The following is a 17,710-nucleotide window of genomic DNA, read 5'->3' as shown; positions in this document are numbered from 1 at the left end:
CAGGAGCAACCCTGCTTAGTTTCAGAGGCAAGCCAGCAGTAGGATGCAGGGTGGTATGCTGCTGGCCTATACATTATTTCTGTTCCGTTTTTTTATTTATTTTTTATAGCACCCCCTCCCCTGTTTTGAGGACCTGATGGAAAACATACAAATTAAATATATATATATATACAGTTCATTCAGAAAGTATTCAGAGCCATTCCCTTTTTTGACATTTTGTTACGTTCCAACCTGATTTTAAAATTGATTAAATACATTTTTTTCCTCATCAATCTACACACAATACCTCATAATGTCAAAGCAAAAAAAACAGAAATACCGTATTTACATAAGTGCTCAGACCCTTTGCTATGCGACTCGAAATTGAGCTCAGGTGCATCCTGCTCCTGTCTATATAAGGTCCCACAGTTGACAGTGCATGTCAGAGCAAAAACCAAGCCACGAGGTCGACGGAATTGTCCATAGAGCTCCAAGACAGAATGTGTCAAGGCACAGATCTGGGGAAGGGGACCAAAATATTTTGGCAGCATTGAAGGTCCCCAAGAACACAGTGGCCTCCATCATTCTTGAATGAAAGAAGTTTGGAACTACCAAGACTCTTCCTAGAGCTGGCCGCCCGGCCAACCTGAGCAATCGGGAAGAAGGGCCTTGATCAGGGAGGTGACCAAGAACCCGATGGTCACTGACAGAGCTCCAGAGTTCCTCTGTGGAGATTGGATAACCTTCCACAAGGACAACCATTTCTGCAGCACTCAACAATCAGGACTTTATGTTAGAGTGGCCAGGCGGAAGCCACTCCTCAGTTAAAGGCACATGACAGCCCGCTTGGAGTTTGCCAAAAGGCACCTAAAGGACTCTCAGACCATGAGAAAGAAGATTCTCTGGATTGATGAAACCAAGATTGAACTCTTTAGCCTAAATGCCAAGTCACATCTGAAGGAAACCTGGCACCATCCCTACGGTGAAGCATGGTGGTGGCAGCATCATGCTGTGGGGATGTTTTTCAGTGGCAGGGACTGGGAGACTTGTCAGGATTGAGGGAAAGATGAACGGAGTGAACTACAGAGAGATTCTTGATGAAAACCTCCTCCAGAGCGTTCAGACTGGGGCGAAGGTTCACCTTCCAACAGGACAACGACTCTAAGCACACAGCCAAGACAATGCAGGAGTGGCTTGGGGACAAGTCTCTGAATGTCCTTGAGTAGCCCACCTAAAGCCCGGACTTGAACCCGATCGAACATCTCCGGAGACCTGAAAATAGCAGTGCAGCGACACTACCCATCCAACCTGATGGACCTTGAGAGGATCTGCAGAGAAGAATAGGAGAAACTCCCCAAATACAGGTTTGCCAAGCTTGTAGCATCATACCTAAGAAGACTCGAGGCTGTAATCGCTGCCCAAGATTGATGAGGGGGAAACAATTTAATCCAATTTCAAATAAGGCAGCAACGTAACAAAATGTGGAAACGTGAAGCGGTCTGAATATTTTCCGAATGCACTGTACCTATAGCCTGCTCCCATTTGTACTGGACTCTAAGTGCATCGTCAAGTCAACCAATCCCTCTAATCTTAATTCCAACCCTCAGATGTAGACAGCCTAACCCATCTTTCCCACTACATTATCATTTTACTATTTATTTTAGCAATACATCCTATTTTACTTTGATGTCTTATGAGGGTCTTGAACCTCTCTATTTGTCCTAAAAGTAAATACTTTAACTAAGAGTATAATCATATTTTCCATTGATTGATCTTGGTCCAAACAGTACTGTTTCTACATCCATCTGAACACAGACATTTTGACTCAACAGCCACTCCTGGACCTGACTTCAAAAGTGAGCCGCCTAAGGACAGTACCAAAGAGATCATCTATTGATTCTGTTTCTTCGTTGCAGTGTGCACAGGCCTCACCCCGTATATTGAGCATTCTTTTTGTGGCGAGAACATTATATAATAGTTTAAATTAAAAAGAACGGATTGACGAGTCCATTTTTGTATAGCAGTTCATAAACCCGATGCCATGGTATTGAGACATCAAAAATCTCTTCCCAATTATCTGGAATTTTATGCCGAATAGTTGTCAAACCTCTCGACTTTAAGTGAAACTGATATATTTTTCGATTTATACTAGTCATTTTAAACCATGCATGGTTTTTGATTGACGGCAGGCAAACTAATTAATTCCTTTCTCTTTTGAGTAATTGCCCCTTACATTTTTGTGGCAGAGCTGCGATGAGTTGATTAAACTTTTGTATTGAGCACACGTCCCCATACGCCTTTGTTAATTGCTTGTGAGACAACATTTTACTGTCCTTATTTTCAATGTCATTCATAAACATGATACCTTTCTTATAATTGTTTTTACAATAAAATAGTTATTTCCTTTATCAGTACATTGTAGTTTAGCCATACTATTTGCTGTAATATTTGTTCAGCCTCTTTTGGAGGAGGAAATTGGAACGGTAACCATCTCTGTATGGCTTCATTTAAAAAGGATGATACTTTAAACAGGGTTCCATTGTCAATCCACCGGAAAAGGTTGGTTTTAATCTACATAACGCCAAAGAGAGCACTTTTGAGCATTGAATGTGCTTCTTTAGTAGCCTGCTGGAAAACCAGTTTGGATTTAGATATCATTTTGGTATAATGCAGGCTTTAAGTAAGAGGTTTAATGTCTTAATATTTAAAAGTTTTAACCCTCCAAACTCACGTTCGTTATACAAATATGCCTGTGTAACATTCTCTGATTTGCCATTAAGGACAAAAAAAAAATAAGAAATTCTCACGAGTCGGCTTTTATTCTCCAGAATAAGGCTGTAACATAACAAAATGTGGAAAAGGTCAAGGGGTCTGAATACTTTCCGGGTTGTTGTACATTACTTTTACCCATCTTATGAGAGATTCTCAAAAGTTGAAGGAAATCTAGGCACTTATAAACTGATTCTAGATCTACTGTATCGAGGCTGTCTTAAAATCCGCTGTAAAGATTATACCTGGTTTCCCTGTATTCTCATAGTCTAATGTTGTCTCCTATATTTCATCCTTTTAAGAATCCCGTCTGATTGTGAAGAATAATGTCCAGTAGGACCTTTTTAATTCTATGAGCAATACATTTTGCCAATATATTTGCGTCGCAAATGTGAATTTTTTGGAGATACTGGGTCTTTGCACTGCCCCCTGGCTCCTGCTTCAGAAGGAGAGAGATCAGTCCCTCTTTTTGTGTGTCCGATAGTTTGCCATTTACAGTATATACGAGTAATTAAAACATGGTATTAGTGGATCTCTCAGCAGATATATCTCTATTGGAATGCCAGCGAGACCAGGGGTTTTCCCCATCTGAAGGAATCATTTGCCTACCGTAGTTCGTCCTGTGTAATTAGGCCATCGCAAGATATTTTTAGTGTGGCTAGATGGTTGAAGATTATTTTTTGGGAGAAGGGTTTCACAAAACTAATTCATTGAGATTGTAAGAACTTTGTAAGAACTTGACAAGAGAACCTTGGTTTAAAATATTTTACTTAGGCCTCCCGAGTGGCGCAGAGGTTTAAGGCACTGCATCGCATCGGGTTCATTTCCCGGGCTGTACCACAACCGGCCGTGGCCGGGAGTCACATAGGACGGCGCACAATTGGCCTAGCATTGTCCTGGTTAGGGGAGGGTTTGGCCGGTGGGGCTTTACTTGGCTCATCGTGCTCTAGCGACTCCTTGTGGCGTGCCAGTTGAACAGTGTTTCCTCTGACACATTGGTGCGGCTGGCTTCCGGGGTAAGCTGTGCGGTTAGGCGGGTCATGTTTCGGAGGACGCATGACTCCACTTTCGCCTCTCTCGAGCCTGTTGTGGCTGTTGGGGAGTTGCAGCGATGACACGATCGAAAATTGGGGAGAAAAAATGTGTAAAATACATTAAAATAATAATAATTTTACTTCATTAAAAATCTCCTTTGGTGAGATAAGGATTTCTCTATTGATTGTAACTAATTTTTGTAGATTATTTTTGGTCGCGTTTCTAATTTGAAGGGAAACTTGGTGCATTTTTTCGCCGTTCTCCATCAATTTACTCAGTTTTTGATAATTGAAACCGGATCTTTCCTAAATAAATTTCTCCTTCTGTTTTGCATCTAGATTCTTCATGTTTCAGTAGTACATTTATCATCATCATTGATATGTAATGCTAGTTTTTCTATTTCTGATATAAGTAATTTCTCCGCTGACCCAAACCATTTTAGTCTTTGGGATGAAAACAGAATTGAGTGGCCTCTAAAGACAAATTTAAATGGCATCCCATACGATAAGTGGGTCCGCTGAACCTGTATTGTGCCTGAAGAAATCTGTTATATATTTCCTTTGTTTTTGTTAAGAATGTACTGTCTTTCAATAAACCCTGGTTCAATTTCCAATATCCCCATCCTCGTGGAAAGTCTCTTATAGTTATCTGGAGGGATATAAGTTGATGGTCTGATCGCATTCGATCCTCAATCAATACTTTTTTAAACTTTTGGCTCCATAGAAAAGGATACCAGAAAATAATCAATCCGGCTAGCTTGATTAAGCCTCCTCCAAGTATATTTTACAAGGTCCAGGTTTTTAACCCTCCAAATATCAGTCAATTCCAATGTGTCCATAATATTCATGATCTCTTTGAGCACCAGAGGGTGATAGTTGGTAGTATGATTGCCTTTACGATGTGGATGTACATTACCAGTCAAAGGTTTTAGAACACCTACTCATTCAAGGGTTTTTCTTTATTTTTACAATTTTCTACATTGTAGAATAATAGTGAAAACATTACAACTATGAAATAACACATACGAAATCATGTAGTAACCAAAAAGTGTGAAACAAATCAAAATATATTTTATATTTGAGATTCTTAAAATAGCCACCTTTTGCCTTGACAGCTTTGCACACTCTTGGCATTGTCTCAACCAGCTTCACCTGGAATGCTTTTCCAACAGTCTTGAAGGAGTTCCCTTCAAGGAAGGAGCACTTGATGGCTTCTTTTCCTTCACTCTGTGGTCCGACTCATCCCAAACGATCTCAATTTGGTTGAGGTTGGGTGATTGGGGAGGCCAGGTCATCTGATGCAGCACTCCATCACTCTCCTTCTTGGTCAAATAGCCCTTACACAGCCTGGAGGTGTGTTGGGTCACTGTCCTGTTGAAAACAAATGATAGTCCCACTAAGCCCAAACCAGATGGGATGGCGTATCGCTGCAGAATGCTGTGGTAGCCATGCTGCTTAAGTGTGCCTTGAATTCTAAATAAATCATAGACAGTGTCACCATCAAAACACCCCCACACCATAACACCTCCTCTTCCATGCTTCACGGTGGGAAATACACATGCAGAGATCATCCGTTCACCTACACCGTGTCTCACAAAGACACAGCAGTTGGAACCAAAAATCTCAAATTTGGACTCCAGACCAAAGGACAAATTTCCACCGGTCTAATGTTCATTGGTTGTGATTCTTGGCCCAAGCAAGTCTCTTCTTATTATTGGTGGCCTTTAGTAGTGGTTTCTTTGCAGCACTTCGACTATGAAGGCCTGATTCACACGGTCTCCTCTGAACAGTTGATGTTGAGATGTGTCTGTTACTTGAACTCTGTGAAGAATTTATTTCGCCTGCCATTTCTGAGGCTGGTATCTAATGAACTTATCCTTTGCAGCAGAAGTAACTCTGGGTCTTCCAATGAACTTATCCTCTACCGCAGAAGTAACTCTGGGTCTTCCATTCCTGTGGTGGTCCTCATGAGAGCCAGTTTCATCATAGCGCTTGATGGTTTTTGCGATTGCATTTGAAGAAACTTTCAAAGTTCTTGAAATGTTCCGTATTGACTGACCTTCATGTCTTAAAGTAATGATGGACTGTCGTTTCTCTTTGCTTATTTGAGCTGTTCTTGCCATAATATGGATTTGGTCTTTTACCAAATAGGTCTATCTTCTGTATACCCCCCTACCTTGTCACAACACAACTGATTGGCTCAAACACATTAAGAAGGAAAGAAATTCCACAAATTAACTTTTAACAAGGTACACCTGTTAATTGAAATGCATTCCAGGTGACTACCTCATGAAGCTGGTTGAGAGAATGCCAAGAGTGTGCAAAGCTGTCATCAAGGCAAAGGGTGGCTATTTGAAGAATCTCAAATATAACATATATTTTGATTTGTTTATCACTTTTTTGGTTAGTACATTATTCCATATGTGTTATTTCATAGTTTTGATGCCTTCACTATAATTCTTCAATGTTGAAAATTGTATTAATAAAGTTAAAGCCTTGAATGAGTAGGTGTTTTAAAATGTTTGACTGGTAGAGTATATATATAATGTATTGTAGTCCCCTACCATTAAAATATAATTATTTGTATCTTGGAGACTAATGAGATTATTATACATTTTCTCAAAGAAGTTTGGATCATCATTATTCGGTCCATATATATTTATGAGCCACATCTGTTTATCATCAAGTAGTATATTCAAAGCAATCCATCTTCCTTGAGGATCCATTTTAACGGATTGCACCTCAAGATCTACTGTAGATTGTCTTTCAGTAGGATTATAAGACCTTTTGAATTCCTTAGCCCGTGACAGAAATAGATTTTACCATCCTACGCTTTTTTCCCAGGCCACTTCGTCAGAAGATATTAAACGAGTTTCCTGTAAACAATAAATATGGTTATCCTTCTCCTTTAGCCATGTGAAAACTGCTCTTCTTTTCCTATTCTTTTCCTATTATCAGCTGGTCCCCAGAGGAGACCTCATTCATTTAAACAGTCTTCATTTGAATTTGACTTAAAACAAGAGGGCTTTGTGTTGAAACCAATTTCTTCCTATTTAAGAAATAGGAGGTAGGCCAACCTGTTTGACAGACTAAATTATAGGCCAATTGCTTCAGTAATCATGCACTAGTTAAATATCTCTGTGTCAGTGAAGGGCTTGGTATGTTAAGTTAAAACCAGGGCTTGAATTGAGGGGGTAAGTTATACCTTTGGTGCCATTGTTGTGATGAACTTGTGAGGTAGTTGAAGAGAACCTTTATAGCTGATTGGCTGACTGTGGGACATGCCTTGCATCTGCTCTTAGCACTGCTCACACTTGGCGATAATAGCCGATATGAGGCCCGATATAATAAACATGTTTGAAAATAATCGGGGTGCCATAGAACAGTATGTTGAAATGGGGACAGAGCTCCATAGTTATACAGTTTGGCGATGAAGGGTTTAGTTCATTTTATTCCCAAATGTTTAAAATGTTCTACCATGAAGGCAAAACGAATGAAACAACTCTATAAAAAGCTCTTTCCTGCTTTCCCTCATTCTATATTTTTCTACTTCTCTACTTCTCTTCTCCTTCATTCTGTCTCTCATGTCTTCCCCTGCAGCCACTAGTTCCACTAAGCTGGAGGATCTGAGCTACCTGGATGATCAACGGAGTGCTCCCCAGCGAAGCTCCATCAAACAGCCCTGGAACAGCACAGGGGGAAGGGACGCCAAAGGTATGGTACTGTTTGTGTTTGTGTGTGTGTGTGTGTGCGCGTGCGTGTAGCCTTCCCTGTAGCTCAGTTGGTAGAGCATGGTGTTTGCAACGCATGGTGTTTGCAACGCCAGGGTTGTGGGTTCGATTCCCACGGGGGGCCATGTATGAAATGTATGCATTCAAAACTGTAAGTCACTCTGGATAAGAGCGTCTGCTAAATGACTAAAAAAAAATGTGTATATACGTGCATGCCAGTATTTATGCAGGCATGTGAGTGTGCGCAGGGCCGGCACTAGCCTTTTGGGGGCCGTAGGCAATATTTGGTTGGGCCCCCTCCCCACATCACAGGCAAAACCTTTTAGTGTCCCCCCTCTTGACTGAGGAGAGAAAACATTTAAGTACATTTTCTGCATTTCTACAAATTTTACCATGGGGTGGAGGGAAAAAAGTGCAGTTTTACAGCTAATTTCCAAAAATGATACACTACATGAAAAAAATTATGTGGACACCTGCTCGTCGAACATCTCATTCCAAAATCATGGGCATTAATATGGAGTTGGTCCCCCCTTTCCTGCTATAACAGCCTCCACTCGTCTGGGAAGGCTTTCCACTAGATATTGGAACATTGCTGCGGGGACTTGCTTCCATTCAGCCACGAGCATTAATGAGATCGGGCACTGATGTTGGGTGATTAGGCCTGGCTCGCAGTCAGCGCTCCAATTCAAAGGTGTTCGATGGGGTTGAGGTCAGGGCTTTGTGCAGGCCAGTCAAGTTCTTCCACACTGATCTCGACAAACCATTTCTGTATAGACCTCGCTTTGTGCACGGGTGCAGGAAAACAGGAAAGGGTTCAATGGAACTAAGGGGCCTAGCCCGAACCATGAAAAACAGCCCCAGACCATTATTCCTCCTCCACCAAACTTTACAGTTGGCACTATACATTTGGGCAGGTAGTGTTCTCATGGCATCCGCCAAACCCAGATTCGTCCGTCAGAATGCCAGATGGTGAAGCATGAAGCATCACTCCAGAGAACGCGTTTCCACTGCTCAAGAGTCCAATAGCGGCGAGCTTTACACCCCTCCAGCTGACACTTTGCATTGCGCATGGTCATCTTAGACCTGTGTGCAGCTGCTCGGCCATGGAAACCCATTTCATGAAGCTGCCGACGAACAGTCATTGTGCTGACGTTGCTTCCAAAGGTAGTTTGGAACTCTGTAGTGAGTTTTGCAACCGAGGACAGATGATTGTTAAGCGCTACGCGCTTCAGCACTCGACAGTCCCGTTCTGTGAGCTTGTGTGGCCTACTACTTCGCGGCTGAGGCGTTGTTGCTCCTAGACGTTTCCACTTCACAAAAACAGCACTTAAAGTTGACTGGGGCAGCTCTAGCAGGGCAGAAATTTGAAGAACTGACTTGTTGGAAAGGTGGCATCCTATGAGGGTGCCAAGTTGAAAGTCACTGAGCTCTTCAGTATGGACATTCTACTGCCAAGGTTTGTCTATGGAGATTGCATGGCGTTGTGCTCGATTTTATACACCCGTCAGCAGCGGTCAGGGACCCTGGGCACGTGCCCTTCGTACCCGGTCGGCAATTCAGCCATGATTACTACAAGTTTAGATAGCTGGGTAGACTTCCTTACCAATCTAAACATGTTTTGCTGACATGGGCTAATTCAGTGACTGTCAGTGACTGACATAACAAGAGGAAAACTTCTGATGCACAACCAAATTTCGAAATTGCATCTTGAAACCGATGAACTAGCCTGCTGATATTGTTGCACTCGCTAAGTCTAGGGGTCCTATGTCTAGTTGCATGGTCTGTAACCTGAATGAATGTGTGCGTTTTTGTGAGAAATCAGCGTTACCTTACCTTAGGTAAGGGTCAGCTCTGCTTGGACTCCTTTGGGTCGACGAGCCGAAGTGGATTATTATGTTCAGATGGTGACAGGAACAAATATATACAAAAAGGAAAACGACAAACAGGCATGCCTAAACTAAAGATTCAAACCCAAACGAAAGGCCTCATGGCCACCAAACCAACCAGCAGCCTCACGGCTCTCTAAACTGGCACTCTGACTGACGATCATCTTAGTTGGCAGTAATTTATGTGCTTATCAAGGCTAAGCTCAGCATCTAGACCCGGTTACTGCCACCTGGGGGATGAAGTGTGGAGGTGGATCCAGGATTGTGTGTTTGTCTATGTCCTAACGTTAGCCTTCACCCCATATCATAACACGCTCAACAGTAAGCTGAGACCCCGACTGAGATCCTGCCTTCGTGCATGCAATTATTGTGTTACAACACCATACACAACTATATTATTGTTGTATACCACAATACTCTTTCAAATGAACAGGAAGTCATGTTAGTAACCCCTGTGTTCTCTCTTTTCTCTTCGTCCAGCGCGCTTCGCTCCCTTCAAATCAGGCGACATCGTGCTGAAGCCGTTGTTGTTTGAGGTTCCCACCGTCGCCATGGATGCACCGTTCCAAGGCCGTGATTGGCTGTTCCATCGGCTAGAGGAGGTCCTAAGGAAGAGTGACACCTGCGAGGGCCGTGGGGCCGTTATCGTGGGCGATGTGGGCTTTGGCAAGACGGCCGTCGTCTCGCGGCTGGTGGCTCTCAGCTGTCATGGAGGTCACATGCAACAGGTCCCCACCCAGAGCCCCTGCACCTCCCCCAAAAGTAAGAGACAAACTTCCCTTCTCCGGAGGTACTTTGTTTGAAATGATAAACAGGAGGAACCTCTTGATATGTAACATCTCTTTTTTGAGAAAGCTGCCAGTTCCCTTTACCCCAGAAGGGAAGGATGAATGGTTGGTTACTCATTCAGCGAAGGGTGATTTAAACGTTCACATTTTTCATTATGAGTTTGACAATTTTCGAACTAGGCAAGCCAACCCGTCTACCTTGAGATCCGTCATACTTTTTCCCGAGCCATCACTCTCAAGTAGCAGGGACCATCAGATATTTTGGTCCTAGCGGATGAGCCCACAAAGATACAGGAATAAAACCTTTCAAAGCTCTGTCCCTGAAAGCTATGACTGATTGTGTGGTGATTGATGTTACACAAACGCAAGCGTTGCTACGTCAGTAGCTAGATACAGTAACGCATTTTTCTCCCACCATCAATGGTCGTGAATTCACACCGCATATCATTTTCTCGGTCCCCATCCAGCAAATTGATACAGTGCACCATACGGCAGACCAGAAATGACATCAAGTAATGACATCATTTAGGTTAAGAGTAGGAATCTGCTTTGATGTGCCTGCTCAGGGAAATATATTATAGACAGTGACCTAATTATAGTGCATGATGATAAATGCCTGACAGAGACTGAAGTGATTTGCCATTGTGACTCAGGGCCTTATTTAATTAACATTGTTTACTGGAGATATGTTTAGATCCATTATGGAAACCAGCCCACAATGATGCTTTTAACATGCTCTCTCGTAGTCACAGCACAAGAAAAGAAAATAACAATTCTAGTCGTGATTGCTACCTCATTGAATTATTATTATTCTCCTCAATCTTCTCATGAAAAAGTAGTGACAGTCCACATGTGTGCCTTGCTGTGTCCCTCTTGCAGGTGGGGATAGGGGGACAGACGGAGGCTCCAAACAGCCGCCCCAGCCCAGCACCCCCACCATAGACCCCCAGCCCAGCGAAACAACCTGCCCCGGGACACCAGAGGCACACCGAGACGATGCTGTCAAACGCCTGGCCAGCAAGGTACGTACACACACACACATACATACACGCATACACATACATACACGCATACACATACATACACACATACACATACATACACACATACACATACATACACACATACACATACATACACACATACACATACATACACACATACACAGACATACACACATACACAGACACCTCTGGGTCTTCAATCCAATCACACAATGCTGGGTTGTCAATCAAAAAAATGATTGCATGTAAGGTGATATACTTATTGAGTCATTTTCATTTACATTTTAGTCATTTAGCAGACATGAAAGAGGAAGACATCACAAAACAGTTCTGAGAGCTGGGACTTAAAAAATACTAATTATTTCAAAACTATGCGTTTTGATGATAGAATCTTATAGTCCCAAGTCCTTGATTGTTCATATCATAGGTTCTGGTCTTCTTTTTTATTTTTTATTTTTAAGAAGAAGAATGGCCATAATGTAAGCTTTTTATGGTAAAACGAATAAATACAAGTACCTTTGAGAATGTTTAAGGCCCTTAGGAGAGGCATTGCTGTTTTTGTCTTGTTCTACAGTATTAAACTTACCAAATGTTGTTGATAACTAGCAAGTAGTTTACTGACTTTGGGTGTCAGAGACCCCAAAAATATGTCCGTTTACTCATCCAGAGCTAATGTTTTTTTAGTTAACCATATATAGTGCATTAATATAGTGCATTAGTCATTTTAGGGAACTATCACTTCAAGAAATGTGTGATGACCATTAATTAATATATTTGATGATGTGATTAGAAAGAAGGAAGGATATTTTCTTTATTTAATCATTAAATGTCTGTACTTTTCCATTGAAATGTAAATAATTGTAACATTCTGTGCCAGATAGAACCTAAGGTTCTAAATGTGATTGCTCCCCCCACTTAGTATTTTGATACTTTGCACTTAGGTACCTTTAATGGGTTATGAAAGAAGAATTCACTTCAAAACAGTTCTGAGATCTGGGATGTGAAAACATTCATGCTCAATATCTCAGAACTATGCTTTGTGCAGATAGTAGGCTTCTTTCTTGAATCACTGCCAATAGACCAACTCCTAATTCCTCTATAATTGGTCTCAGAGATGAATAGTCGTGCAGCTTCACCTAGTAATACTGTTTAGTTTGACGAATTGGGTTCCAAGGCAACTGGAGAAGATTTCTGACTGACTGTCTTTTCCATCCATCTGTTTGTGCAAGTTTTGCCCTTTTGATGAGTTCCTGAATTAAAGATGACCCCTGGGTGTATGGATACTTCTCCATCCTCAACAAAATGAACAAGATGGCTCTGTTAACTGTATGTTCATGTAATTACGGATATGGTGAATAATGAATAAGACCATCGAGTCCCAAAGACCGCAGTCCTGGCGGTTTTTGTTTCTTAGGAAGAGTGTGTTTACTCTTAACATCCCTGCCTTGTTTTTTCCTCGTTCCATTAAGTGGATCCATCATGGCTACTTGATTAGCCAATCTGTTAATTAGCAATTAATCGCAGTCACTTTTGCCTAATGGAGTAAATCAAATGCTGATTTGTGAGATGGAGATATTCAAAGTTGGCTGAGGACTTACTTCTCTGGAAAGTTCAAGACACTCATGGCAGTCAAAACACTGAAATAGCATTATTGAAGTGCTCAATTAGGGAGCCTCTCTTTCACTCACTCCCTCTCTCTCTCTCTCTCTCTCTCCAGGTGGTGTCCTATCACTTCTGCCAGGCTGACAACACCTACACCTGCCTGGTCCCAGAGTTTGTGCACAGTGTCGCCGCCCTGCTGTCCAGAGCGCCACAGCTCAGCGGCTACAGGGAGCTGCTGCTAAAGGAACCTCATATACAGAGCATGCTCAGTCTGCGCTCCTGTGTCCAGGACCCCATCGCTGCCTTCCGCAGGGGAGTCCTGGAGCCCATCGTAAACCTGCGGAAGGGTAGCTACTAACTTACTCCTGCAGTCTCCATGTTCTCACCCATGCTTCAACCCCCCCCCTTCATCAACTTTTGTAAGTGTAACACCTGCAGCTGCTACTCACCAGCTAGACGTCGCCCCCAACCCCTCCTCCTACAGTTTGATAAATTGTCATGCACCCCCTGAAACAGTTGATTAGGACTCCTTGGTGGGCTCCTAGATCATTTTGGGATAATAAGGTCACTGGTTAAAAACGCTACAGACCGGGACACAATTCTAACTTCAAAAACAACATACCGTAACTTCAAACAACAACCTTTTTCACTTTGGGAGTATCCATATCAATCAATATCCCTAAGGCAGCATTGACACAGGCAGCCCAATTTTGATCTTTTGCCCAATTGTTGGCAAAAAAGCTGATCTGATTGGTCAAAAGACCAATTAGTTAAAAAAAAGATTGGAAAATGCAGCCTTAGATCAGTGTTTTAGCAATGATCAGCATTATAAGGCTGCTTATACATAGGCAGCCAAATTCTGATATTGTCCCACTAATTAGTCTTTGGACCAATCAAATCCGCTCTTTTGCCAATAATTGGACAAAAGATCAGAATTGGGATGCCTGTGTAAACGCCGCCTCGGTGCTTTAATCCAGTGTATTATTCTTACTGTATGGGAAAAAACAAGAGGGCAGGACTTGCAAGGTCACTGCAGTGTATAACAGGCCATATCAATGTAAGAGACCATCTCTGGTATATCTCATGATATAGTAGCCAGTCAGCCTGATCAATAGGTTGTTAGTTCAGTAGCCTCCACCACAGGCTCGTTGTAGAGGAATCAACACGTCCTCCATCTTTCTGATGTGGATTAGTAGATGGCTGTGGCAGAGTGTATAGAGTGATGTCAGCTCCACACAGTCAGGAAGGGCTGTATCAGGCTACATCGACGGCTCAGGTAGACTGGAACAGGATAGATATGCCTCTGTGATCACCCATCTCCTGTCTTATTAAAAGTAATGGTTGCGATGATGAGGGCCCATACAGGAGACTGAGGAGAGGTGACTGGTGTTCTCACCCTCCATCTGAGGTGCAGTCCCTCTGTGACATTACTCATGAAGTATAAAATGGGAAAGGGGAATGGAAGCAGGGCTCTGGTCTAAAGTAGGGCACTACATAGGGACTAGGGTATCATTTTGGAAGGACCCCAGGTTAGATATTCCAGAGCCTGCACACGTCGATCTCTTACCTCTTGAGCCTGATAAAGTGCACTGTGTCTTTTCGGCTGGTATTCCATTGAGTACCACAACCTCCTGTCTTTCTTTCTGACAGTAAGGGTGGCATTGTGACAATGCAGCATTGTGGAATTCAACCATATCACTTCAAACAGTTGCAGCGGCATGTACAGTATTTCAAAATACATTTGGAACACAGCAGTTATTTTATTTTTTAATTTAATTTAACTAGGCAAGTCAGTTAAGAACAAATTCTTATTTTCAATGACGGCCTAGGAACAGTGGGTTATCTGCATTGTTCAGGGTCAGAAGGACAGATTTGTACCTTGTCAGCTCAGGGATTCAAACTTGCAACCTTTCAGTTACTAGCCCAATGCTCTAGCCACTAGGCTACCCTGCCACCCCAGTTATGTGCATTACATTTGCGTTCTAAACCTGCTTCAATTATTGCCAGTATCTTATGCACTTGTTCTCTCTCTCACTTTCTCTCTTTTCCTCTCTCTCGCTCTTACTCCAACTCCCGCTCTCTCCTCTCCCATCTTCCCCGTTTCTCCCTATTCCACCACCCCTCTGTTTCCCTGTGTAGAAAGGAAGATCCCGGAAGAAGACTTTATCCTCCTGGTTGATGGTCTGAACGAGGCAGAGTTCCACAAGCCGGACTACGGAGACACCGTCGCCTCCTTCATCACCAAGATCGTCTCCAAGTTCCCCTCCTGGCTCAAACTGTTGGTCACTGTCAGGACCTGTCTGCTGGTGAGGAGAGGACAGTCACAAAGCACAGATAAACGATCGTAACCAGTGTATGTGAGTGATGCATTGCCTCTACCCAGGGACCCAGGCTGTTGTTGGTACAGTACAGTCTGTTAGACTCTTGTCTGTGCACCGTAGGAGCTATGGTTCAAGTCTCTGATACAGGTCTCACTTTCTCCTGCTACACTTTAACTAAAAGAAGCTTAGTAAATCTGGGTTTGCTCATAGTTTGCTGGCCTTCACTTGTGTGTCTCACACGGTATGGCTTTGCTGGTCTGACCCAGAGGTACAGTAGCTCAGTCTAGCTGGTCCGCTTACTCCACCAGGGCCCGTTGGCGGTGGTTTCCTCCAGCATGTTGGCTGGCCACTGATCCCTCCGGCTGCCTAACGCAGCTTTCCCATAATCCTCCTGGATTACCACTCCGGGCCGTAACGCTCCTGGGAGCCTGCCTGACGTTATGTAACAGGAGTGCTGAGGACACCACAGGCCACTACAGTGTGTGTGTGTGTGTGTGTGTGTGTGTGTGTGTGTTGTCAAGGGATGTTAGATGTTGATCCCCCTGCCTGCTCTCTATCCGCTCTCCTCTCCTCTGTCTTAGGCCCGGTCCCATCGAGGTTGCTATGCAACCAGGGCACTGTGAAATCATCAGATCACCGCACTTTAATCAAATCGTGCATGCACAGCAAGGAAATGAAACAGCAATAATAATCTCATAATAACTTAGGTATTGCATTTGATTTATTCGTTTATGGCTGTAATTTTCTTCTCTTGGCTCAAACGTCACTATTTCTGATGGCATCTGAAGAGATTTGATTGAATCGGTGAGAAAGCTGGGAGAATGAGAGTCAGTGGTTTTGTGGCTCCCTATTCCATATATACAGCTGTAGGATCTTAATTTGATCACTCCTTTAGTGCTGAGAATTTTCATGCACCACAGGAAATGCAGATAAGACTTACAAGATTTCCATAAATCCACTGAAAACCCGCAGTAAAACACGGTTATATTAATAGTATTGCACTTTTCATGTAGCCTAACTTTGGCCGGCACATTTTTGCCGAACCACCAATCAAGCAACATTATGGACTAAACGTTCAAATCCTGTTGCTGCAGGTTTATTTTGCTGCGACAATACCGGTCAAATGAAGATCCTACAAAGGAAATGCACGCATACAGTGTTACACAATTACTGTATTTCATGTTTCCGTGAGTCAGAAGAAGCAGCAGCTTGAAGAGATGTGATGGGTGCCATTTTCTCCCTGACTAATCTGTTGTCCTGGCACATACAGTACCCCACCATAGTGAGCCAACACTGTTCTCATCCTCACTTGTATTATTCAGTGTTTTTTCCTCTTTCAAGTTACCTGTCACAACTAGAAGAAAGGGTTCTCTCTGTTCTCAGGCCGGAGCTGGAAGATAGAATTGTACTGTGTTATTTTGTACTGCAGACTTGGGTGGGAAGTTGCGGTGTGCTCCTGGGCTCATGGTTGTATTGCGTGTGGACTAAGTTCAACTCTGAGATATAACCAAGCTACATTACACTTTGATCGAGAATGCAGTGTATGATATATACGGTTTCAGGAGACCCATTTTTGTCAGAGATAAATCCACAACATATACAATTCGATAACGTAATCGCTGTCTCCTGTCTCCCCAGGAGATCACCACCCTCCTACCCTTCTCCAGACTCTCACTGGACGACTTCCCAGAGAGCAGCGAGATCGGCGGGGACCTTAGCGACTACATCCAACACCGGGTCATCGTCAGCCCCGAGATTGCCGCCAACGTCACCACGCCCAACGGCACCGTCCCCGACCCCCTCCTCCTCAGCAAGTTCAACACCCACCTGGCCTCTCGCAGCCAGGGCTCCTTCCTCTACCTAAAACTGACCCTGGACCTGTTCCAGAGGGCCCACCTGGTTCTCAAGGGAGGCAACTACATGGTAGTGCCCGTCTCTCTGGCTGAGGTGAAGGAATTAATACGTTTTATTTGACACATCTTTCAAAATACATGTAGGGCTGGTTTCCCAGACAGATTAAGCCTAGTCCTGGACTGAAAAAGCATGGTCAATGGAGAATCTCCATTGAAATCGTTTTTTAGTCCAGTACTACACTTAATCTGTGCCTGGGATACCAGCCCATAGAGTTGCTCCAGCTAAGGAAGTACAACACGCAGGATTGAAAACACAATCAAGTCAACAAACGTATTTCCATTGTGTTCCTCTTTATCATCAGGTGTACCTGCTGCAGTGCCGTGCGGGGTTCAAAGGGGATGAAACCTTTGAGCGGGTGCTGCCCGTACTCAACGTGGTGCTGGCCTCGTTACACCCGCTGACGGACGAGCAGCTGTTCCGGGCGCTGAACGCCGGGGGTGTGAGAGGAGAGATGTCCTGGGAGGACTTCCAACAACGCCTGGAGACCCTGGCCTGCGTCCTGGTGAGGAGAGAACACGTGGAAGACTATTGCGACACGACCATACGTCGTTAGCTAGATCAGGAAGTAGGCCAGGAAGTAGTATACAACCATTGCATCGAGTTACGTTCACTCTGTGGGAGTTGCACTTGGCTCCCAGTGATAGTAACTATCTCAGCAACTTGTGGATTTATGACAACAACC

At 43.4% G+C, this 17,710-nt stretch overlaps 1 protein-coding gene across 1 annotated transcript in view; it reads left to right on the top strand.

The window, feature by feature from the left end:
• The window catches only part of LOC106574228 (protein TANC1), a 40,948-nt gene that overhangs the window by 9,499 nt on the left and 13,739 nt on the right, over positions 1-17,710 (top strand). Inside the window, exons 4-10 of the mRNA XM_082962858.1 lie at positions 7,383-7,496; positions 9,880-10,161; positions 11,085-11,209; positions 12,909-13,140; positions 14,933-15,099; positions 16,753-17,061; positions 17,330-17,530. Of these exons, the coding sequence (XP_082818984.1) occupies positions 7,383-7,496; positions 9,880-10,161; positions 11,085-11,209; positions 12,909-13,140; positions 14,933-15,099; positions 16,753-17,061; positions 17,330-17,530 (1,430 nt within the window). The remainder of the gene's footprint in view (positions 1-7,382; positions 7,497-9,879; positions 10,162-11,084; positions 11,210-12,908; positions 13,141-14,932; positions 15,100-16,752; positions 17,062-17,329; positions 17,531-17,710) is intronic.

This window comes from Salmo salar, chromosome 16, assembly GCF_965601325.2.
Source record: "Salmo salar chromosome 16, fSalSal1, whole genome shotgun sequence".
NCBI classification, from domain to species: domain Eukaryota; kingdom Metazoa; phylum Chordata; class Actinopteri; order Salmoniformes; family Salmonidae; genus Salmo; species Salmo salar.
Note: the sequence above shows the minus strand (reverse complement) of the source record. Positions and strands in the feature narration are given on the sequence as shown.